Below are 26215 nucleotides of genomic sequence, written 5' to 3' on the forward strand. Positions count from 1 at the left end.
TTTAGGACTAGAATCCCTGCTCTCAAGGTCCCAGGTTAGCTTGTGGGGTTTCATCTTCTACAATCTCATTCGATGCTGTCCAAACTCCAACCCCTTCCTGGGTCTGCTTAGCTCTCTGACTTGATCTCCTGCTCACCCCCTCTTGCCTTCTCTATTCTAGCCACACTTCTGCCTACCTCAGGGCCTTTGTAGGTGCCATCCCCTCTGCCTGGCATGCTCTCTCACCTGGACTTTGCATGGCTGGATCCTTCTCAACATTCTGGTTTCAGCTTCAGTTTTACCTGCCTAGAGAGACCTTCAGTGACTCTACATTTTAAAGTAGAACGCATGAGTAACTAGCACACCACCCATTTTACTCTCTTCATAGCACCTGCCCTTAGCTAATTTATTTCATTTATTGGGTTACTTATTGTATTAGTCCGTTCTCATGCTGCTAATAAAGACATACCCAAGACTGGATAATTTATAAAGGAAAGACGTTTAATTGACTCACTGTTCAGCATGGCTGGGGAGGCCTCAGGACACTTACAATCATGGTGGAAGGAGAAGCAAACACGTCCTTCTTCATATGGCAGCAGGAGAGAGAGAAGTGCAGTGCCAGCCACAGAAATGCCAGATACTTATAAAACCATCAGATCTTGTGAGAACTCACTCACTATCATGAGAACAACATGGAGGTAATGTCCCCATAATTCAATTCGCTTCCCACCAGGTCTGTCCTACAACATGCAGGGATTATGGGAACTGAAATTCAAGATAAGATTTGGGTGGGAACACAGCCAAACCATATCATTTATTTTTTGTCCCTCTGTTCTGGAACATCTGCTCAATGAGAGGAGAGACATGCCTATCAAGTTCATCTCAGTGCCTAGAACTATACCAGAGACAGAATAGGTCTTCCATACACATTTATTAAATGATTAAATAAGGAATAATGTTTCAGTTAAAATGTATCACAGGGAATGCTCAAAATATTCACTGGCAGGGCTGGTGGTGAATGCCCAATCTAGAGAGTACCAGTGCATGGAGAGAGAGACAGAAGAGGTAGTTCCATCTTTTGGGGGTTGGTGAGCCCTTGAAGAAAACTCAGGCAAACATATGGAGGCCTCATTCTGTCTCAGTCACTCTTAAAAGCACTTTGCATATATTCACTCATTTAATCACAGCAACCTATGAGGTGGGGGCAGTTATTTTCCAATTTTACAAATGAGGAAACTGAGGCACAGGAAGGTGAAGTCACTTCTTCACGGTTATACAGCTCATACATATTAGAGCTGGAATTTAAATACAGGCAGGAACTGTGCTGCTCTCAACCTGTGTGGTCTCAGCCAAGAGGGTTAAGTAGAGAAAAGATACACTAGATGTTAGGTCACTGAGATTTTCCTGGGTCTTCCTAAGGGCCAGGTTGACTTAGCTGGCAGAGATTGGAACCAAACGGCCTACATTGTCTTTTCCATTGTCTTGTAACATCTAATTCTCTTGCTTACATTGTTCTCCCCTGGCCAGCCAATGGCTGGGCTCAGCACTCACCTGTTAGGTTTCTTTCATTTGGTTAAGCAACTGGCAGACTCACCTGAGATCTGTCTTCCCACCCCAGGTACTATATCAGTGAACAGCAGGCGCACGCCATTCACCGCCAGTGGGGAGAGCGAGATCCTGGACCTGGAAGGAGACATGTACCTGGGAGGGCTGCCGGAGAACCGTGCTGGCCTTATTCTCCCCACCGAGCTGTGGACTGCCATGCTCAACTATGGCTACGTGGGCTGCATCCGCGACCTATTCATTGATGGGCGCAGCAAGAACATTCGACAGCTGGCAGAGATGCAGAACGCTGCGGGTGTCAAGTCCTCCTGTTCACGGATGAGCGCCAAGCAGTGTGACAGCTACCCCTGCAAGAACAATGCTGTGTGCAAAGACGGCTGGAACCGCTTCATCTGCGACTGCACCGGCACCGGATACTGGGGAAGAACCTGCGAAAGGGGTGAGTCGGCCTAGAGGATGGCAAGTGAGGGCCTGAGTGGGGCTGATGTGTTATAGTTGGATCCCTGGACAGCCCAAGCCTTTGCACCTACCTGCACTTTCTTTCTTCCAAGAGTTTTTGGGTTTACTGATTTCCAGATTGCACCCTTTCTAGTTCTGAATGCTTGGGTTTGTTTGGCTAAGACTCGAGTTGCAGAAAGGGAAGCTTTATAATAAATAGTACTGTGATTATGATACTTTTTGATTAAATATTTTCTATTTAGAGAGGGTAAATAATTCTCTTTTGGGACTCCAGGGGGCCTAGCCAACTGGCTGTTTTATTCATTCATTTGACTTGTGCTTCTTTAGTGCTTTCTACAAGCTAACTCCTGGGTTAGGCTTTAGAAATACAATGTTGAACAAGACAGATTGATCGCTGTTTTTATGGAGCTTGCTGCCTAGTGGAATATTTAGCCATTAAATAACTGATTACAAACATGGTGAGTTTTATGAGAGGCAGAGTGATGTATTAGTTAAGAACATAAACTCTGGGGCCAGACTGGGTGAGAAATCTGGCCCTCATGCAGTGATGGGAATTTCATCATGGTAGTCAATATCTTTGAAACTTGACTTCCTCATTTGTAAAATAGAAATCAGGTACCTACCTCACAATATACTGATGATGATTAAATGAGTTAATAGGTTCTCGAGCATTTAATGTTAGTGATTATTATAGTCATAATTATTCTCATCAACATCATTAAAGAGAAGGTATAGAGAAGCTTGGGAGGCCCTTGGAAGGAGACCTAACATACTATACAGGTTCACTGTATAGTGAGCAACCCTGACAGTTGAGGACCTGAACAAAGTCCAGAATGGACTGGATGCTTTGTTCCCTTCTGAAAAATGTCCAGAATGGAATTGGGGAACTTTTGGGGTGGGGAGGAGGGGCATGAGAGGGGACCAAAGAGATGAGGGCTGACCCTGTAGACTGGGCCAGAATGCTGGGAGGATTCCCTTTTCATTCACCACTTCAGTATCTGACATTTGCACCCGATTTACAGTTTAAGTAAAGGGCATAGATAAAGGCAAGAAGAGGGAAAACATCAACACAAGGAGACTCCAGTCAAGCTATTTGCAGATTGCAGCTTGGTCTATTTTTTTATATGCCAAGCACACAGAATCAAGCTGAGTATCTGCAGGCTGTCAACTTCTATATTCAATGAAAGGATAATTTGCATCAGGACCAAGTTTTTGCTGAGGGTATAGCTCTAGGGCTTTGAGAATGCTGTACCTGTATAGTTCTTGCCCTCAAGAAGTTTATCATTTATTTAGCTGAGGAGTTGAGACATCTATATAATAAGCTGTAATAAGATGATGTAAGACAGTAGCATGTTAGTGGACAGAAAAGAAGGACATGGAGATTTAGAGACAGAAGAACGTTTTGAGGAGAGACCTGCAGGGTCTCATCTCTACAGACCAGTGGCCAGTGGCCAGAAATTGTCCAAGTATCAGAAGATAGGTGATGTGGATGGATCCTGGGCCAGGTCTAGAACAAGGGCTGAATGACCAGTTTTCAAGGCATGTTTTTTGTAAGGCCAACTGTGGGGCCAACTGTGTTACTAGCTAAGGTATATTTCAAGAGAACTACAAACCCTTCTTACAGTCAGATCAGAAATAGAATACAGGACATGAGGACAAAGGAAGAAAAGAGAGCTTTCTTAGAGCATATGGAATTAAAATTAAAATTCACTGAATTTTCAAGTCAGCAACCACCAGAACAGGAGCTGTGATGAGGAAATACCCATCTGGGACAGAAATAGGCCACAAGGGGCTGGTCAGTCTGTCAGGTGCCTGGGCTCTTTCCAAATATGTTTGTAGGGTAACCTACCCTGGTGCTGGTTGGGGAAGATAGAAAGGTCATTTTTGTCTCTGAGATGCATGAGACAGTTTTGGTGTTTGCCAAAGTGTTGCGGATCTTCTGTTGTCTATGAAGACAGTATAAAGTTCATCTCAGACATCTCACTTCTTCTTGGGTCTCCTCTTAACTCAAGCAAGGGCCTTGTGATTGTCAGAGGCAGGACACAGTGACTGTAGCCAGCTCAAGGTGTCTCTGAGCTCACCCATTTCAAGGGTGAATCAACGGGAGTTGGTCCAAAACTTGCCAAGAACAGTGAAAGTCACTGCACCTTTTACATTGTCACTTCTGACTAGTCATTAAAAGGCAGCTGATTGGGTATATATGAGGGACAATTATTCTTGGTGCAGTGCAGCCAAGAGTCATCCATTCTGGCCAAATGAGAAGAAGCTTAGCAAATTTAAGATATATGATCTATACATCGCTCAAATCCCAGACGGTTCAACTGATTGTTTTGTTCTCCTACTCATTGTTTTTTGCCCCTGGATTGTTCCTGACACCATGTTCAGAATGAATCAGTGGAGTGTAAAAATTATAGGACTCTTCTCTGCTAGCAAAGAAAAGTTCAGATTCCCAATGACATTGTTTTTCTTTATGGAAACTGATTCCTTAGTGGAGACTCTTTTGAGTATCTTTTGTTCATTTTTCCTGCAGGAAATTGACACATATTGAAGCCCTAGTGTGTTCCAAGCACTATGTTTGAGGTTGGAAATGCAACAAACAAAAAATCCAAAACAGAAACACCAACTTGACACAGCCTTTACTTGTGAACAAGGGGTGTACAGTCCTCCCAGGAAGCAAAGGGAAATGTGAGAAATGTTTAACATGTGGTTAATGTTATGGCACATGTCTATAGGGAAACAGTAGGACAAACGGGCAAGAATGGCCACTTCTATATGGAAAGAGTGACGGCCCAGAGAAGGGGATCCAGGGTTTCTTGGATTTTAGGTTTCCTATTTCTAACTTTAGGCATCCACTCTAGGCACTTCTGAAGAAGAATGAAGAAAATGTGTTGGGTATTCTCTCTATACAGGAATGGAATACTTTTTGGATTAAGGAGCCCTGCCCCATTCACCATAACAACATCAACACAGTCACTCAGTTTGCCATTCTCTCTCTAATTTTTATTATGTAGAAGCATTCTAGAATCAATTCTAAGTCTAGAATGGATCATTTGTACTAAATGTGTTAAGCCTAAGACAATTCTTAAGGCTGTGTGTCCCAGTAGCTCAAACTGTGTTCTTTACTGGAACTTCCTTGGGGGTGAGTCCATTGGTATAACTGGGCCCACACATGAATGGGAGTGTTAGAAAGAAGCACTTGTGTATATACACTGAAGAAAGCATAGATGGAATGCTGAAAACTGGAGTTTTCATGGCCCAGGTCAGACACTAGACACTACATCAAAATAGACCAATGACCCAAGCAAAGTCAGCAACAGATAAGTCTAAGAGACAATTCCTGGATCAAAGTCATCAGCCAAGTATAAGAGAGTCAGAGAATAAGGCCTGGGAAGTAGAAAGTGTGTATATGATACTAAGATTAATTTGCATGTGTATGTTTCTCTTATAGTAAAATTGGATAACTCCTGCTTCTACCCTCATAAGAGTGCTTCTTCTGCCTGCGAAGATGAGCTACTCTAAATCTTGATGTCTAAAAATCGGCTTGATTGATATTGTATTTAGATTTTTTTCAGCATAATCTGTTGCTATTCTAAGATGTAGCTGCCTCTACCTATCCCAACTGTTTAGCTCTAGTTATTTTTGTTGGCTATTCATAGTGATGTGAGAGACGTCTCCATGACCTAAAAAGCAAAGGCCTGTTTTAACTACTTAATTCTAATCAGATAGGTTGAAATTCTTTAGTATCATAGAAGACCACCTACCATCCAGTGAAGTCCTTTTGGACAGAGGAAACAGTCTAGCTGGTCTTTAGCCTGCTCTGGAGTTAGTCCTACTTAAGGAGCTATGATCACTTGACCTGGGACAACATCTTATCTTTGCTGGTATAGCCAAACTGTCTAGTTCAATTGGTGAGCATCAAGTTCCAGCAAGGCAAAGCCAAGGGTTTGATTTATTTGTACATCATGGAGCTTAAATTTTAGACCATTGCTGAATCTATGCTCTTCCCTGAATGGCTTTTTCTAAACATATCCTGGCATTCATTTGGCAAGAAAGTAAATAAAGCTCAGCACAAGTTCATCCCAATGTCAAGAAAAATAACCTACAGTACAACATTTATCTGACATATGCACCAGCTGAACACGAAGAATACAAGTATTTTTACTTCTCTCCAGTGACTCTTGTTCCAGTGGGAAAGGCATGCAGGCAGCAGCTGCTGCTCCTCTCCATTCGGGGCCTCCCTTTTTAGGCAACCTCCTATGTGATCCTGGGTAGCAGCAGCAGCAGCAGCAGCAGCAAATGATTCTGCCTGGAAAGGGTGAGATACCAATCTTCGATGAGGCTGGATTGTGTCATTGAAATGCTACATATATGCCACATGGAAATCGTGTCATAAGAAAATAGTAGGGTTGGCAGAGGCCAGGCGTGGTGGCTCATGCCTGTAATCCCAGCACTTTGGGAGGCTGAGGTGGGTGGCTGAAGTGGGTGGGTTGGTCAGGAGTTCAAGACCAGCCTGTCCAACATGGCAAAACCCCGTCTCTACTAAAAATACAAAAATTAGCTGGGCTTGGTGGTGCATGCCTGTAATCCCAGCTACTCAGGAGGCTGAGGCACGAGAATCACCTGAATCTGGGAGGTGGAGGTTGCAGTGAGCCAAGATCATGCAGTTGCACTCCAGCCTGGGTGACAGAGTGACTCTGTCTCAAGAAAATGAAAAGAAAATAGTGAAAATAGTAGGGTTGGCAGATACCGTTAGTGTTACCTGTACCTCATTCCTATTTTGGTAAATGAGGAATTGGAAGCCCTGAGAAGTTAAGTCAACATCAGTTTAACTTGGAATTGCTATAGAATGGTTAGGATTTATGATTCCTGATTCCTAATGCAGCAGGCTTTCCATTACATTGAGCAGCCTTTCCTTCATATATACTGTTATATACGTATACTAGATGGTTATTAAATGTTGGAGGGCTCCAGGGTTTTTGTTTTAGGTCTCTTCTTGGCCTGCATGTTTGCCTTGGTGCTCTTATTCTTTGCCACGATATTAAAGGTCATCTATATGTTAGTGACTTCCAAATTGAGGTCTCTTGCCTAGAACTCTCCCTGAAATCCCAGATTCTTATGTCCCTAGTTGTCTACTTGACATCTCCATTTGGATATCTGATAGATTAACTTAAGCTACTTAATTAATAGCTACTTAATACATAGCTACTTAGTTCTAATCAGATAGGTTGAAATTCTTGAATATACTGGAAGACCACCTGCCACCCTGTGAAGTCCTGTTGGACTTAATCGTATCATTGAACAGCTTAATCATATCATTGAAAAGCAGAAATCTTGAGGTCTTCCTTCCTGCCCCAGACTTCTTTTACTTTCAGTTTTTCCCCTTCTTGGTAAATGGCATCCCCACCGTCCTTGGGCATTTTCTTTTATTTTTGTCCTATGGTATTCAATCTATCTCGGCAAGTCTCATCCATTTCTCTTATAAACCCATCCTGCATCTGTCCACTCTCTCTTCCATCACTATCATTTTAGATCAAACCATACTTATCACTTCTTTGGACAACTATATAGCATGTAGTATATGATTATGAAAAATCCAAATTCATTTTGTGTCTTCTTTAGAATATTAAAGTTAAATTATTAAAATTTCTATATTCTCAACACAGTCTACCTTAAATAGCTTTAGTTTCAGTGGCTTTTGGCCCAGAAAACTGTAGGAAATGAAGCTATGATGCTTCTTTGGAATTAACTTCAGCATTAACATAGAGATTCCATAAACAGGTATTTAGCTCTTTTCTGTGTCAGGCTTTGTGAGCTGATGAGGATATACATTTATATTAATAGAAGACACACTTTCTGTCCTCCACGAGCTCACAGCACAGCAGAGGGGATAGAGACATAATCTGCAAACTCTAATGCAATCTACCAGTGTCAATGATTCAGGAAATAATCACAGGAAAGAAAAAGATAACAATTAGAAAGCAAGATATGATGCACATTTTATACCATTTTATAATTAGTTCTGGATTCACTGAGGTCTTGCTCAGACTGTCTCACTGGTGGGAGAATAAAAGAAACCTGGGCTTCCAAGGTCAAATATAATAATGGTGGTTGCTTTTACTGGTCTCAGTGCTATTGAGGAGGGGAATCTGCGTTATGGCTGTGCCCTCATCCCTCATAGGTTTCCAGATCCTTTATTTAGATGTCTGACCTGGAGATGGATCCTCTGACCTTTCTTTTCTGCAAGAATAAAATGAGGCAGTTGGGTTTCACGCTCTCTCAGGCCCTTTTCAACTCTAAAACTCTGATTCTCAAATGTCATCAGCTTGGCAATGCTTTCCCTTATCCCGAGGAGAGAGAGAAAGGTGAATGAAGGGCAGCAATGTGAGTCCTTGTTCCTTACAATCTGCAGAACTGTCTGGATTAGGACTCGGTTTAGTTATATCAGCACTGCAATGAAATTTTCATCTCCCTGATTCATTCATCTAAGAAAATGAATACCTTGGTGTACTGAGTACACTTCAGGTCCATCAGACCTGAGTTTTAATTGATGGATTAACGAATCGAACCTTAGATTCCTAAAGAGCATTAAAAGGCTGTTTCCTCTTTGGTCCATTGTTTACTCTTTTTGATAGATAATGACATGTATCTGAGAAAGGGGCTTCCCAAGAAATGTGCAATTCATTTACATAAATCAAACTGTCTCCTTTTTTTTTTTTTTTTTTTTTTTTTGCTTTTATGTTGTTGCTTAAGTCATACAAATGTATCCCTGGTGACAGCCACAAGCAGAGCCCAGATTCAGCCTCTTTTTTTTTTAACTTATGGTTCTGCAAGTTTCCCTTCCCACAAGCACAGGATTTTATGATTGCAGGAAGCTTTTCCATAGTACATGAACCCTAGCTGAGAGTTATTCCACCAGGTGAGAGTCTGAGCTACCTCTGATCACAGCTGGTCCTGTTACTCTAAAAAAGAGTATCAGGATTGTAGATTCCGATTATTCTAGAGTCTTGAAGGTTTTGAGGTCTAAGAAGGACAGGCTGGGGACTTTGGAGATCTTTTAAGAATCGACACCTGCATTCAACCTGAGAATGTGAGGGTCAGCACTTTGGTGCAGTGTGTGACAGCTGCTTATGAACCAACGGCACACCTGCTGCTGGCCGCAGTGCTGTCAAATGCAGGGACTCGGTGGCCATTTACATTGCCACTGTGTATCTTTATTACTGCGTGTGCTCAAAGCAGCTTAACTGCCAGCAGACATCTGCCCATAATAATGCAATAAATTGAAATGCTGCTAAATTATGAGAAACAAGTGCTTTGAAACACAACACAAGGGGATTGTTGCAGGCTTTTCTAGCATCTCTGGCTTCATGTTTCTTTTCACAGAGAGATGAATCCTTCTTCACTACAGTTTGGATTAAGAGGAAAGGAAAGTTAAAAGACCTACTATTTATTGAAAAAAATGATGTGCCTTCTCTATGTTTGGTTCTTAATATATACTGAGTCATTTAACCCTCACATCCACTCTGCAGACTGCATATTATTATCCTCACTTTCTACGTGAAGAAATTAAGGGCCACCCAATTCATTCTGAATACCTACTGAGTGCTACGTGCCAGGGACTGTGTTGAGCACTTGGGACACAAAGGCATTGATAGTGGTTCTCATAAATGTGCTATTATATTCTGGTATCTGAGCAATTGGGACACCAGTGTGGGGAGAAATATCATGGAAGACATCACAGACTGGTGCCACTAGAGCTGAGGCTTGGTGGAGAATCAAAGATCTCCCAGGCAGACCAGGCAGGGGAAAAAAAATTCTAGGCAGAAGGAACAGATGTATAAAGGTGACTTCAATAAACAGTAAGTTTTCCATGTGGGTGGCATGTAGGGCTTAAAGAGTGAGGAGGAGGGATGTGAGGGGAAGTTTTCGAAGATGCAGCTGTAGGGGTGACAGGGCCAGCCATGAAACACTTTGCTCTCCCAACAAGTTTAGGCATTATCTTATAGGAGGCATACCACGTTTAACAATGGGATAACCAGGTCAGATCACTGTGGCAGAAGATAAATTGAATACAGAAGACAGGAGACCAACAGGTCAGCATATAATAGTCCAGTTTGCATTGGTATTAATTCAGGAATGAGAGATAAGAGCCCTCCCTGAAGAAACAAGAGTGGAGGTCGAGTTTTCGAACATATCTGATAAATAAAAAAGGGGCAATGTCAATAGGACTTAGTTAGTAATCAATTACACACAGCTAAAGAATAGCTGAAATTGAATTAGAGCAAGGGTTTGGCCATGGAAGCCTTTTGCTTCTTCCTTTCTTCTGAGCCATCTTGAATCAGTGGGAGATTCTTAGGACGAGTGGGGAGGACTGTGGTGACCATTAAGCAGATGTAGCTGAGAGTCAAACCTACACCTGCTTTGGTCCCACTCGGAACATATGTATTTACCTTCTCACCTTCCCTCTGTGCCTCCGTTTCAATATTTGCCATGACAATATTGGCAGTGGGTGTTTAACTGGCTTATTGTGAGGCTCCATTGTAGAATCAAAGTGTATAATGTGCTCACATAGATAATAAAGTTAATATTCCCCTTTCAGAATCTGGAGTTTAGCAATGCAAGAATTGAAAAAATGATCTGGCTGGTGTTTTTACTCCATTTTTTTTTTCTTGTGTGGTGGAAATGACCCAGGTCTTATTTCTGTGTTTAAGGCATATGATACAGGTTAGAGTTTAAAATTGAGAAGGTTGGACCATAAGAGAACATACCAAAGCATGCCTTTCTTCATACTTTAAATGGTGTATTTGGAATTAAAATGTGACTCTTTTGTAATCCCGGGTTTTAAAGAATTGCATTAAAATGATCTGTTATGACTGTAGTGATCTCAACCAAGCTTTGGCATATGTTTGGTAGAAACAATGAGTTGTAGTTTGTCCCTCTTTGTCTTGTAAAACTGGCCATATTTGAAATTAAGCTAAAAGATTTTTTTCCTTGGAGATAGAAAAATCATATTTTGAACTTCTCCCTATTCTGTTCTCTCATTTGGGATTTATAGTGATGACACCCGATACTGAGTATTATGTATGTGTCTGTGCCTAGAGCACATGTGTATAGTTTTCCTCTAGCTTCTGGGAAGTTTTCTGTTTTATCATGGGTTCTGTTTTAATCCCACCAAGGATTAAGAGGAAAAAGCAGCAAACATGTAGTAATCAAGAATAGAAGTCCCAAACTTAAAACCTAAAACTTGACTGACCCAACAAAAACCAGGCAGAGTATAAAGAGTTGTGTAATTATTTATCTTGCCAGTAGAATAGATGCTCAGATACTATCTAGCAAAACCACCCACCCCCAATTTTAGATGAAGAAACTGAGGCCTCCAGGTGGGAAATGAGTGGTCAATAGAATAGAATAGAATAGAATGTTCTTAGTCCCTCATTTTGGTTCCTATTTATTGGCTTTTTCAAAGAAATATACATGCATCTGTGCATCTGTGCATATTTGTGAAGATATACTTTTATGTCTCATGATCTTCTAGGCAGTAGTCATGACATTATAGCAAAGCCATTTGGTAAATCTCCAGTAATTTGTTCTAATTGATAAATTTTATTTGAAATGTTGGCAACTGATTTAGAGGGAGGAAATGTGGAGGGAAGAGATGTATATATTTCTCTTCTCTTTCTGTTTCATCACTCATCCCATCTTACCCCAACAAATAACCCAGCCCAACAGAGAGGATATTGGAGTGACAAGTACATCTGGAACTTGAGGCTGGACCCTTCAATATGAGTGGCTCTTGAAAGACCCCCTTCTGTGGGCTACTGGACAGCTATTTTTCTGCCAGGTAGATGCAGTCTTTCTTGGAGAAGATCATTTCATGCTTCTTAGCTTGTTTAACCTTTATAGCAAGACACTCTTATCAAAATGACAAACCCCAACAGAGCCTTCTAAGAGGCCAGTAAATCAGAAGCCTCATGAAATCTGTGCGATTAGCATGTTCCCCCTCTTTGTTTCTGCAGGGTAAGAAAGCCCTGTGCATTTCAGATTTCAATCTTCTCTGCAGGCCCCTTGTCTGAAACCTCCTGCTGTGGCTCACTGGTATTTAAATATTGTTTTCATTCAGTCACCTGGGGCCACAGACTGACATCAGCTAAGGCTGGCACATTGTTTATCTCCATCAGCAATGTTGTAAAGAAAAGATAACTGCTCTGATATTTGTTTAGTTGAATTCTCCCCATCCTGGAAAGCATCCTCTCTGGGTCTGAAGATAGCAGCTGATTCCTAATGTCATCATTCCTGTAGTAGCTCACTGTTGCTCAGCAGGATCTCATCTCCAGCCAGTTAGTTGTCTCTGATCTCTTTGTCCCATGGCTCAGTCTGTAATGAAACTTTCACAAGCAACCTAGCATCTTCAGCCACTATAAGGTGGAACCTCCTTCTGTGGAAATCCACAAAGTCAAGGCTATATTGAGAGTAGAGGTAGAAGGAGAAAAAAATGATGAATAACAGTTCTATTGTCTGTATAGATGATAAAATATTTATTAGGGATTGTGGGGGGTGACTCTTTTATCAGAGTTTACACATCCATATTTTCAAGTTGGAAAGGACCTCTGAGGTTTTTGAGTCTAACTCAATATCTGATGCATATATACCCCTGGACAAAATTCCTAAATTGCTGTGTAGAGTCTATAGGAATATGTACTCTTATCTACATATGATGTACTAAATGCTTAGCAGTGGTCAGCTTATTTAATCTTTGCAGTAACTACATAAGATATGTACTATTTTCATTCTTAATTTATATCTGAGGAATTGGGGTTAAGGATAGGTTAAGTAACTTGCTCAAGGTCACCCAAGAATATGTTGAGGTGATCTCTGGGTCTTCCACTCCTGAGTCCTCTCTTCTGTGATCGATATACTTTACTACTCTCAGTAACAAGGATTCTCACCTCTTCATGAAGCAGCCATTCCATTTTTGGATATTACTAAGTAGTCTAAAAATCTTCCTTTCACTACAACTGAAGTCCCTTTTTTGAAACACTCTTTTTATTTTATTTTGTTCCTTTTTTATTATACTTTAAGTTCTGGGATACATGTGCAGAACGTGCAGTTTTTTTACATAGGTATACATGTGCCATGGTGGTTTGCTGCACCCATCAACCCATCACTTACATTAGGTATTTCTCCTAATGCTGTCCCTCCCCTAGCCCCCCACCCCCTAACAGGCCCCAGTGTGTGATGTTCCCCTCCCTGTGTCCATGTGTTCTCATTTTTCAGCTCCCACTTATGAGTGAGAACATGTGGTATTTGGTTTTCTGTTCTTGTAAACACTCTTTTTTATTGTGATAAAATACACATAACGTAACATTTACCATTTTAGCTTTTTTTTTTTTTTTTTTTTTTTTTGAGAGAAGGCCTGGCTCTTTTGCCCAAGCTGAAGTGCAGTGATGCAATCTCAGCTCACTGCAACCCCTGCTCCCTGGGCTCAAGCCATCCTCCCAACCTCAGCCTCTTAAGTAGCTGGGACCACAGGCATGTACCATCACACCCGGCTAATTTTTGTATTTTTTGTAGACATGGATTTTCACCATGTTGCCCAGGCTGGTCTCGAACTTGTGAGCTCAAACAGTCTGCCCACCTCGGCCTCCCAACGTGCTGGGATTACAGGCGTGAGCCATCACACCTGGCCTCATTTTAGCCATTTTTATGTGTATAATACGGTGGCATAAAGCACATTCACATTGCTGTGCAACCATAGCCATCATCCATCTTCAGAATCTTTCTTTTGGCCTTGGTTCAGGCTTTGGGAGCTATACAGGATTTATTCACTAAAAAAAAAAAAAAAAACCTTCACTAGGTGCTTATCATGCCGTGGATCCTAGAGATGTCCAGAACAGATCAAGCTAAAACCCTTCTCTACAATAGAACTTCAGTTATTCAAAGACAACTATCATGTTTTCCACTGAAATGTTGTCAGTCATTCTCAGGATAAGCATCACTAGTTTCATTAACCAGTTCTCACCTATTGTGGTTTTAAGTTCCTTGCTGAGTTAATCCAGCAGTCATTGAGAGAAGTGGGGGAAGGTGGGAGAGGGTTCTGTGTTCACTGAAAGGAAGGATGGCTTCCAGTACTTCACAGGGGTCTTTGTGAAGCAGGCCATGCCCTTCCAAGGAGAAAGCATGTATTGTTAATGCAGTAACTCACATGAATATCAGATATAGTGACACATATGGACTATGGGTTTGTGTAGTTGGCAGGATTCACTGGTATATTTATGGTGGTGGTGGGGTGAGTGCTTTTGTTAGTTTCTTATCCTGTAAAAATGCTTTGGGCCAGGCACGGTGGCTCATGCCTGTAATTCCAGCACTGTGGGAGGCCAGGGCAGGTGGATCACCTGAGGTCGGGAGTTCAAGACCAGCCTGACCAACATGGGGAAACCCCATCTCTACTGAAAATTAGCCAGGCATGGTGGTGCTTGCCTGTAATCCCAGCTACTTGGGAGGCTGAGATAGGAGAATCACCTAAACCCAGGAGGCAGAGGTTGTGGTGAGCCGAGATTGCGCCATTGTACTGCAGCCTGGGCAACAAGAGCGAAAACTCCGTCTCAAAAAAAAAAAAAAAAAAAAATGCTGTGGGCTCACTTCAGGTAACATCACATTTACCACCTTGTCTTATTCCTCAAAATAGTCCTAGATTGAGTGTGTTAAGTCACATATCTCAAAAGCAAAGCTAAATTTATTTTTGACCATAGGAACATCTTGGGGTACCACTAGACAAGGAAATCATGATTTTGACAAGTGTCAGCTGACACAGAATCATTGAATGCTACAGCTGAGCAGGGCCTTAAAAAATCAACTATTCCAGTGCTTATAATTTGCAAAGAAATAACTGAGATTCAAAGTGGTTATATAACTTGCCCAAAGTCACAGAGGTAGTAAGTAGCCACACTGGGACTTATCACTCAGTATTTTGAATCCTTGATGAGATCTGTCTATTCTAAAGCAATTTCAGAGGTGCTCTTGCTTTGTACCTTTGGGCTGGTCCTTTGTAGCTGAGAGTAAGATGCTCCTGCTGTGTGGGTCAGAAGATTTCTTCACAAGCTCAGTGGGTCCTTGTGATTTTTTTTTAACATGTAATCGTCCCTTTATTTATTGCAAATAAGCTTGGCAATTTATTTAGTTGGCAACTTATGGTCTGGAAAATCTCATTATCCAAACCTTACATTATCAACACATCTGTTTAAAAAGAGATGCTTAAAGAAGTGGTCTAAATATGCAGATTCCTGATCATCTTGAAGAAGGGAACTACTAAAAGGGCAACCTGGGAGGGAGTAGATAATTGTAGTGAGGCCATGAAAGCCACTGACATTCACACATAAGGGAGTATAAAAAGGGAATTCTCATTTATTGAGTACCTGCATGTGCCAGGTATAATTTTGTCCTTAAATAAGATGAACCAGGTTTGGAGTCAGACAAAACTGGATTTGTGGGGGCGGTGGGGAGGTGCGCAGTGGCTCATGCCTGTAATCCCAGTGCTTTGAGAGATAGAGGTGAGCGGATCACGAGGTCATGAGTTCGAGACCAGCCTGGCCAACATAGTGAAAACCCCATCTCTACTAAAAATACCAAAAAAATTAGCCAGGCATGGTGGCAGGTGCCTGTAATCCCAGCTACTCAGGAGGCTGAGGCAGGAGAATCGCATGAACCCAGGAGGCGGAGGTTGCGGTGAGCTGAGACTGCGCCACTGCACTCCAGCCTGGGCAACAGAGCAAGACTCCATCTCAAAAACAAACAAACAAACAACAACAAGAAGCTGGATTTGAATCCCAATTCCATTGCTCACTATTATGTGATCTTGGATGTGTTTTTAACCCCTTTTTAGCCTCAGTTTTCTGATCCATCAAAAAGCCATTCTGGGGTTGTTATGATGCTTAAATAATTGTGTAAAAATCTTGGCAAAATGCCTATAATTTTGTAAGTGTTCAGTACATGGAGGAGTATTATTATTCTTCTCTCTTTTAATTTTTAGAGCAGATCTTATAAAGTCTGTGGTATCATTCAGATTTTTAGATACTCAAACCAAGGATCAGAAAACTAAAATAAATTTCCATAGTCGCAATGTTAGCAAATACTAAAGGTAGGAATTTTTCACCCAGTCTATCAGATTTTCTATTATTCTTTGCCATTCATTTAAACAGGAGGCCTTAGAGGTGGGATTAGGTACTGTGGGAGGGAGACAGAGCTGTAAGAAATGAGATGGCTTTTGTTGTTCCTCTTCCAACCTTGTCAGTTCTCTGCTTTAGGACTTTCCAAGGGGCAAACGTGAGAAATACATTGGGATGGAAGCTGTCCATTTGGAGTAAATTCAGGATTGAGAAAAGCAGTCAGGATCTTCCACATCTTTTCATTCACACTGTTTGTTCCTAGTTGGTGGAGAAGAACTGTAAAGTTTCATGGGGCTGGTCCAGAAGAGCATGAAATGAGTACAGCTCAAAACTTTTGCCTCATCATAATTTATCCAGGGCTGCAAAATACCCTAACTCATACCTGCATATTTACCCACGTGTACAAACACACACACATGCACATGCACATGCACACACGTGCACATGAATGCACAGACACAAATTCTTCGGCCATAAACCTGGACCTCTCTAATTTTTGCTTTGCTCGTCTCTCCTTCTCTAGACGGGGAGCCATCGGCTATGTATCCCCAGTGCCAAGGAAAAGGAGCTCAATCTGTGTTTGTGGAGGAACAAATGAAAGAATGAATGCAGAGCAAAATGAATGGGATTATTTCTAAAGTTAACTATAGTTAGAATTCTGGTTTATTATCTGACAAATCTGAAGGAACTTAGTACCTGCTAGACATCTAAACTGCCCACCCTCACCCCCAATAACAAGTTAGGATTTTCGTAGTTGGAGATGTGCCTAGAGAAAAATAATGAGAAGCTCCCCTAGGCTGGGGCCTAGCCTCTTGGGCCTGTAGCAACTATTCCTGTAACTCAATATTAGCTATAGAGTGGCAAGATTCAGTGTTGCTTAAAGTGGACAGGTGGGCAGGCATGGAATGAATGAATCTGGAATAGAGCGAGAAGCAGGCTTATGCATCTGAGGCAGGCATTTCTACCATCTAAAACAATGGGGTGACTTTGCAGCTCTCCTTGGTGAAAAGAGCACTTCGTGGATGATACCCTTTTGTTCCCACTCGCTCCCTTTTTATTCGCCCCTCTCCTGTCCTGCTTACCTTTTCTTTTTCCTGTTTCCTCTTCTTTATCCCCCCTATTCTTCATTATTTTTTCCCTGATAAACCCCACACAGTCCTTTCTTCATTTCTATTTATCGTTTAAGCTTGATGCAGCAATAATGTCTATTGTTTAAAGGGCTTTTCCCTCCCAGAGGGATGAGATTGACCCTTATTTATTCAGAATGGCTTGACTCAGGGCTGTTATAAAATGTGGGCTGCACAAAACTGCAAGGTGGCTGGTGCCTACCAGCTACCTAGATAAGTGGTATCTGGTTGAAGGGGAGGACAGGCCCCTAAGGCCTCTTTGAGCACATTGTCTAACCTGGAAGTCATCTCCTTTTGAACTACAATAAATGAGAAATGGTCTTAGCAAGACAAAACAATGACTATAAAACCAGGTGGCTAAAATGTGGCTGAGGAATGCAGAAGAGTGCACTGGCATATCAGTCTCTAGTTGGGGAAATGATTTGGCTGCAGTGCAAAGGAGCCCCTCTCTGTCTAACATTGGGTTTGCCCCTTGAGCTTTCTGCAGGCGGAGATTGATGATGGTGGCGTGATGGTCAAGGAATGTGTCCTCAGATGAGGCTGAGCAGAATTATTTCTTTGTAAATTTTCTTTTTCCCCTTTCTTCCTCCCTCCCTTCAGATATCTCACTTTCTCACCTTTCTTTCACCTTCCTTCTTTTCTTGCCCGTGATCCTTTCAAACCACTTTAGTTTTTTTCTTATGTGGAGAACATGGTTGACCCATTCAATTTCTTTTCACTACAGAGTAGCATTTCTGGGGGCTTTGATGGGACAATTGATATAATGAATCTTGACTTTGGTAGGACTGTTATTCTGTCTTCGTAAAATGCTACTCAATAAACCAGTCTCTAGATTATAGCTCTGTTAGGAGTGTTTATCACTGTTGAAAAGAAGCCTCATAAAAATTGTCATCTGTGGGTTATTGCTAACATTATAGATTATGAATCTCCATTTAAAAAAATAAACATTGATTTTTATAATTCTAAAATTAATATATATTTACTGTAGAAAATTTGGCACCTGGAAGTTTATTAATTCAACTTTTTCTTTGGCCGACATTAACTGAGTACCTGAATACAAAACCTGTGGTGGTTCTACAAAACCCATTTCATGGTAGACAAAAATAAATATAATTGAGCGTAACTGTACCAAGCAGAAATGGTTATTATTAACATATTGGTATGCTTTATTCTATTATTTTGGGAATGTGTATATATATATATGTGTGTGTATGTGTGTGTGTCTGTCTGTGTGTGTGTGTGTGTGTGTATGTGTATTTTATTCTTGAATATATACTATTTGTGAATACATATATTCTATTCTATATATATATAATTTGGGAGATATATGTGTATATATATAACATGTTAATGTAATTTTATAAGTAATTATTCTAATTTTTCCAGTTCCTGTTTTTTTCAAAAATTATCTCGTATTTGCATAATTATACCATAATTTCAATTCAGTGTTATATGATCTTTGTCTCAAATCATAAAATCTTGAAAAACGTGATTTTTAATGACTTCAAAGTAGCTATATTTGCCAGCTATTGCCTCAGTAATGCTGTGAACAAGCCACCCCACAACTTTGTGGCTTATAAGAAGCAGTATTTAAATTCTATACTTATAGATTTGTGGATAGGTTGAGGTGGCTCTGTTCCAAGCTGTGGAGGGCTGGAAATAGCTGCAAGTTTCAAGTTAGATTCATTAACTCCCTCATTACCGCATTCTTTTTGGACCAGAGGCTACCCGGGGGATATTCTCCTATTAGCAAATGAAAGGAGTACAAGAAGGAGCATGCAAGTGCTCAGTACCTCCTTAGACCTAAGTCTGCCTCTCATACATTGTCACTACTGTCCACATTCTCTGCGTCAAGGCAAGTCATGTGGCCAAGCCCAGCATAGGGTGGTTTAACACTATACCCACTCTAGTGGAAGGGTCTGCAAAGTCACAAGCAAAGGCTGTGGGTGTATAAGTCAGAAACAGGGGAGGTGCAACTAATTATGAACAATAAAGCAGTCTACTATAGTAGACTACCTGATATTTTGTTATCACTAATGTCCATAGGTTGATCAAAGAAGACTAGTTTTTTATCCTTTCTATTAACCTCTAATGTGCCCCAATATTGATAAATGCCATGAGACCTTTTTCCAAACACATAGGCTTCAGAAGACATCAGAGTCTTCTCCACTGCCCATTTTCTGTTTGGTGGTTCTAATGTATCTTCCCATTGATACTTCAACTCATCATATCTCTAGGAGTTTTATTTCTTGCTTCACAGAAGTCTCTTAGGCTAGGTAAGAAACTAGCTCTGATTTTAATGCAGAGAATGCTTATGACCATTATTTTAGATGGGCTTAAAACAATGAAGCCTGAGACCTAAAAGGGCCAGTTCCAGAAAATCATTAGCTTCAAAATCTAGACATGAGAGAATGATTAGATGGTTTGAGGATGGTTCTACAAAATATAATGGAGGGAGGCCAGAAAAGTTTAGTGGGATAAGGTTCTCAGACACTTGGATTCTCTAGGAGCAGTAAGGAATGAATTTAGTTTTTTGCTTTTTGGAAAATTTAGAATTACTGAAATTTGCTCAAGTCTGGGATTCTTTTTCTACTTGAGGTTTTCTCAGGGCTTTGAAGAATATGCACTGCATAGGGTTTTGGTATTCAGGCTTCATTATTTTTGGTTCCATTCTTTGTAACACTTGGGGTCCTGTTTCTCTGCTGATAGGCCTCTTAATTTTGTTTATTTTGTGTCTGAACCTCAGATTTTAGTTTGTATTTATTTTTTGAAATAATAATCTGGTTACTGAATTAGACACCAAGCTCGTGGAAAGCTTGGACCATGCCTGCTGCACTATTTTCTGCCTCATGCCTGGAATATAGAATGTGCTCAACACATCGTTGTTGATGGTGATAGGTTCAGGGCACAGGTATCCTGTATCCTTGGTCTTTGCATCCAAAACTTGACAAATCCTTTTCTCACCCATATATTCTCCCTCTCATGCAAATCTTCTTACTTTAGACTTATATTTTGTGTTTAACAGTCAAACATTTCCTCTAGGATGCCTAGTCTATGTAGCTATTTCAAAGATAATTTTCTAAGGAAGAAATGCGACCATCCAAGCAAAGTGTACTAATGTCAAGGAATCAGTGAGTGCTAGAAAAGCCAATTCAGAGTGGTCAGTGGTAACAAGGAGACTAACTAAATTGATTAGCTTTAATAACTTGTATTGTCTCCCAAAGAGAAAATATTCCTGGCCAGAATTTTGTCAGGAGCTTGTTGCTCTAAGTCAACTATATTGCATGAGGACTCAGAGAGTAAGTGTGCAGGAAAGGAGAAATTTATTTGGGAAGATTTTGTAGTGGAAGGGATATTATGTAAGGCTAATATTACAGAATGTTAGCAGAAAGCCATCTGTTACCACTGTGGTTTACTACCATTCAGAGAGTATTTATTGAGACCCTATTATATAACATGCACTATGATAAGAAGAAGGGGTACAAAGGCTAGCCTTCAAGGAGCTCAAGGTCACCCTAAGAATAACAGGTGGCTGCCTCCAGGAAGATGGATTGAACATGAAGTATATTGAACAAAGATCCTGCTCTTACTGTTGCATGAATGACCTTGTTTAAGATGCAAGATTGACTGTAGATGGCAGAGGAGTGGGAAAGAGAATAGGCCTAAATCTCAGTCAGAATAGAACTTCAATTTCTCCACTCTCGAATGCAGTGAGCATAGTAAGACTTTTCTCTACTGAGGCAAAGAAACTTTGGCTACAGTTGAATCAGGGTTTTAGTGTGAAAAACATCTAGGTTTAAAAGAGCCAAACACACATATCTGCATCTGAAACACACACACACACACACACACACACACACCCTTTTCATCTTACTAATTCCTATATTTCCCATTACTTGAGAGATAACATAATGAATTTTGGATGCAAGATGAAAAGAAAGTCATTTTATCCAAAGGGATGTTATTTCAAAGACATACATAGATGAGCACTCCTGTATATCATGCTATTCTTCACAATGTCATTTTAAATGATATTTACTCAAATATTAGTTAGTGATGACTAACTGCCAGATACCATGCTAGTCCTTGAGAGGTACAATGGTGGGCAAAATGTGATGCATCTTTAGCCTCATGAAGTTTATAGTCTAGTGACAGGAGAAAGACATTTACCAAGTAATCAACAACTAAACACGCAATTTCAAACTTTCGAACTTGAGGAGTACAGAGAGCTAGCCCTAGTTGAGGGGTGATCAGGGAAACAGCTCCAGAGGGAATGATGCTTGACTTGACATTTAAAGAATAAGAAGGTGTTACTAGACAAAGATGGATGCAGTCTTCTAGGCAGAAGGTTGTTACAAAGCCCAATAGGTAAAAAGAAGTATGGCAAGTTAGAGTTCAAGGAACAGAGGGTAAGTCAGGTTGGAGCACAGAAGGTGGAAGTGGGGAGGAGAGGGAAGAGGAGACAGGGCTTGGTCATGCCATCACCTACTGGTAGAGTATGATACTGATTTAGAATTTATCCTAAAAGTAATGGCAGACCCTTGAACAGCTATAAGCAGGAGAATAACATGACCAGATTTGCTTTTTTAAAGGTCATCTTGGCTGTAGGACAGTGAGTGGATTGGAGAAGCATAAGAATAGATGTTAAAATACTAGTTCTCCAGGAAAGAGTTGACAGTGGACTAAATTTGGACTAGGGCATTGACTAGGGATGTGAAGGGAAGTCGGTGAATTTGAGATATTTATAGAAGATCCTATATTTGTAGCACTTGAGATGTCAAAGAAAAACAAATCAGGACTTAGTAAGAAGAGACTTTTATTCAAAACAATTCTTGTAAGAGAAAGAAAAGGACAATTGCAAAAGGGAGAATGCTATAACAATAAAGTTTGCAAACATCTCAAAATCAAACAGAAACAAAAATGTTTTTCTTTCATAGGGTAAAGGAGGAGGCTAGCAGAGATAAGCAGAATCTTTGGGGTGGGAGGAAGCTGGACAAACAAGGGGAAATAACCCCTGGAGTCTGACAGGACAGAGGGTCTTGCTGTCACCAGCTGATTCCCAGGAGAAGCTGGTAAGCAGGTACATGTTCCCCTTTTATGTGTGTGCTCAGACTTTGGGACAAGCAGTGTTCAGGAACCTGTAGAAATGACTGAAGTTTGGTCAAGGCAAAACAGAAGGATGAGGAATTGTGAACACTAGGTTAGAGAATGTAATTCATCGTGACCTAAAAGATGACTTCAGAGGGATCAAGCAGGAGAGGTAGAATCTTCTCAGTGGATCAGTCAATTCTTATCCTCTTCTCTCTAGGGAACAGTTGATATCTTTAATTCATATTAGGGGTTTGTTTTAGGGGTTTCAAAGTTTTCTCACATCCTTGAGTTCATTTACCTTTACAAATTCAGAGAAGTCTGTTAGAATTGAAAGAGATAAGTTAGAAGTCAGTTTTCTAGTCTTGTTATTTTACATATGAGGAAAACACAGTCTAGAGAGGGAAATGTATCTAAGACATCCCCATTAGATGGAAAACTGTGACCAGCACCCAGGACTTCCAATATCCAGTCTGGGAATGATTCCTCCTTTATATGGCCGTTTCCTATCTGAGAATTCTCATGACATTCTCATGACACTTCAGTGTAGCATTGTAGATTCCTCCCATGGAGCAAACTAAGGTGCTTTCCACCCACCCTATCCCCTATACAGCTACACACATAGATATTTACTACACACATACACATAGATCCATGTATCTTATTCTGAAAGCTGCCAGATGTCAATTTGAAATTTAATTTAATTGCTTGCTTGAGTTTTCGGTTCCCCATCATCCTGCTCCACGTTTCGCTTAGCGTGGCCATCCTGGAGTTCAAGATGTAGTTAAAAGGCAAGATGGTGTGATGGATAGACTGTAGGTTTTGGTGGCAGGCAGAATTGGTTTGAAAGCCTAATAGCTACATCATCGAAGTGAAATTATTTAAGTTTTCTGAGCCTTATATTTTTTTCACTCATAGGGCTGGATAATTGTAATTGTCTTACTTGATTCTTGCAACTATTAGGTGAGGGTATAATAATATTAGCCACCATTTTACTGGGCATGTACTATGTGCCAGGCATTGCACAACATGCTTAAAGGACATTGCCCCATTTAATCCTTATGCCATAACCTGATGAGGTGGGTAATATTAACCCTACTTTAAAATGCTTAAGAGTTCCCAACTCTAATAGTAATAATGACTCTTATTCCCACGATCATTTATTTACACTTTTATTCATTCACTTATTATTATGAAGTGCCTATTCTGTTTCAGGCATTCTTCTGGGTACTAGGGATACAGAGAATAAAAAACTGACAAAGCTTCTTGCCCCCATGCAGCTAACAATCTAGTGAGGAGAAATAAAAAATCAGCAGAATACAGTAAAATATATGTAGCTTATTAGATAAATGTTCAGGACAAAAATAAAATAGAGCAAGGGGATGGAGAAGAGCCAGGATATTGCTGTGTGTAGTGTAGGGAGAGGTCATGGATGTGACCATCGATTGAAAATATATTTTATCATTTCAGAAAAGACTTCCTGGTAGATTACATGAACTGTTAAGCTAATTTGCTTTTTGGGAAAATTTAGCACTTGGTATATCCTCTCATTCTTCCCTTTCCCCTTCCTCCTTCCCTTCATCTCTTAATGCCTGACACATTTGTGATATTGGCTGTGTTAGTTGCTGAGAATGTAAAGAGGAATGTTTCTTTTATCTGCTTGTCTACCTACCCTTCTTCCTACTTAATCCCCTATTTGTTCCACAAAGGATTAAGACACATACAAACAAATAGGAATGGTCCAGCCTTCTAATTCCTCTGCTCAGGCTGTGCCCATCTGCTGGGGGTGATTTGGGATTTGGAAGCTGAACTGTCCTATTGGTACCCAAAGGTACCAGTAGGGGTCCAAACACAGTTCCCAAGTGCACTATAGGAAATCCGGATAGAATTGGGCCTCAGGCACCTTATCCTGCACCCCGAGATGAACACTAAAAATCTGTTCAGCTCATTAAGGGGCCTCCCAGCAGGGTGGCTCCAGTCTGTGATCTTTGCAGAGCAAAATGATGGGTGCCCTCATTACTGATGTAGTAGGCTCTTGACCCGTGAGCTGCAGCTGCACACAGACAGCTCTGCTGCCCAACACACTCTCATCCCAGTCCTCAGGTGGAGGAGGAATAGAGTTTACTGGGAAATGGCAAAAAAGGGGGGGAGGGATAGAAATGGGAACATTTTCAAATTAATTTCAGAAATCCAGTCTTAGCTCTAAACGACAGCTGTGAGTTTAATCACTGAAACTCTCTTTCTATTCAAGAACAGCATGTGTCTCCTGAGGAGGGGGAGCATTATCAAGCAGTTAAGTCATCGGAAGCTGCTTAGGGGCTGGTAGGCAGTCTGCAGGGAAGGGGAGGATGGCTTCGCTTTTGGCAGTGACCTGGGTATAGTAGGTACTGCTTACCTGCTATCATCTTATCCTATCTCCAGCAGTCCCTGAGGATTGCTCTGCTATGTCTATCACTGCGCGGGGTGGGAGGTAACATCTTGTACAAGGGAAGCCAATGGGGCCAAGAAAACCCATGCCTCAGCATCGGGCTAAAGAAGTTAATGGATTTCTTGATTTTAAGGGTTGGGGATTCAGGAGGGAATTTTCCTTTCCATCTGTTACCACCACAGCAGTAACAGCAACTGCAACTACAACACACTCCACCAACTACAAGAGCTAATGCTTATGGAGCACTTCCTAACTCCCTAAACATTCACGTCTTCATTCATTTATGATTTACTGAGCATCGACTATGTGCCATACATCGTGCTAAACACTGGGAATAGAGCAGGAGCTAAGGCAGGTATCATCCTTCCCCTTAAGGAGCCAGCAGTTTAGTGGAAAAGACTAAATGGGCATCTGATGAACTCAAACCTGGTCCCCAAAGATGTTAGCTCACCCGTTCGAAGAATGAGCCTCAGCGTTGGTCCGTCACTTCCAGCCTAGGTGGGGGAATGTCAGCTGATATGAAAGCTTTACCCTCCCCTCCCATTTACCTCTCAGACCCCACCCTCAGGGCAGTGGTATCTGTCTGTGGCTCCCATCTGTGTGTCACTGCCCATCACTTCAGAGGAACCAGAAGCACCTGCCAGAAAGCTTTATGTCATCAGCCATGGGAACTTCTTCCATGCTATTTGTTGCACTGGCCTATTTTAGGGAAAACTCTACGCATGAAGAGGGAAGCTGAAAAGACACAGGGCAAAAAGAAATATTCCCCACCCAATTCTTTTTCCCCACTATGATTTTCTTCTTCTTTGTCTTTTGTTTTATGTATTTTATGATTTTGCTTTTCATTTTAACACTGTGGTGAGGGGTGGGGGGTTGCTTTAAAACCAGAGCCACAAGCAAACAGGAATTAGATCAGGGGAATAAGAAGGCAGATGGAAGAATGATTTTTGAGTAAAGCCCAGGCCCAGTGGAATCTGCCTTGACCATGTGGTGCTCGTGTGGGCCCACAGAAAAAAAACCAGAACATTGCGGTAGTAAAGTGAAAGCTCTGTGGCCTGTGAATGCAGATTAGAATTAAAAGATGTGCTTACCACACTGTCTCTGTCTCTGTCCCAGAGCCTGCCTGTGAACGCCAAGCCTCCACTCTCTTCCCCAGATCCTATTCTCCGTCATAAGTTCTCCATCACACATTCTCACCTCTTCCATTTGAGTCTGGATTAACACAGTAGATGCTGCTCTTTTTTGTCATTTTTCCTCTACCATGACCAAGAATAGTAGTTTAGGCAAATAAAGATACTTTCTTCCTACATATCAAGAAGTTCCAAGCGAGGCAGCCCAGAGCTGGTAACAGCCCAACAATGCCGCTAGGGAATATAGTCCATATTTTACTCCACCACACATAGCATGTTGGC

General features: G+C 41.2%; 1 protein-coding gene across 36 annotated transcripts in view; it reads left to right on the forward strand.

Moving 5' to 3' along the window:
• Nucleotides 1-26215, forward strand: part of NRXN3 (neurexin 3) — a 1705132-nt gene that overhangs the window by 544135 nt on the left and 1134782 nt on the right. For all 36 annotated transcript variants that reach the window (XR_010130801.1, XR_010130802.1, XR_010130803.1 and 33 more), the window contains one exon: nt 1598-1981. Coding sequence is in view for 33 of the 36 variants with exons in the window: in XM_055361100.2 (XP_055217075.1) it covers nt 1598-1981 (384 nt within the window). In the remaining 3 variants the exon portion in view is untranslated. The remainder of the gene's footprint in view (nt 1-1597; nt 1982-26215) is intronic.

Source organism: Gorilla gorilla, chromosome 15, assembly GCF_029281585.2.
Source record: "Gorilla gorilla gorilla isolate KB3781 chromosome 15, NHGRI_mGorGor1-v2.1_pri, whole genome shotgun sequence".
Classification (NCBI taxonomy): Eukaryota; Metazoa; Chordata; class Mammalia; order Primates; family Hominidae; genus Gorilla; species Gorilla gorilla.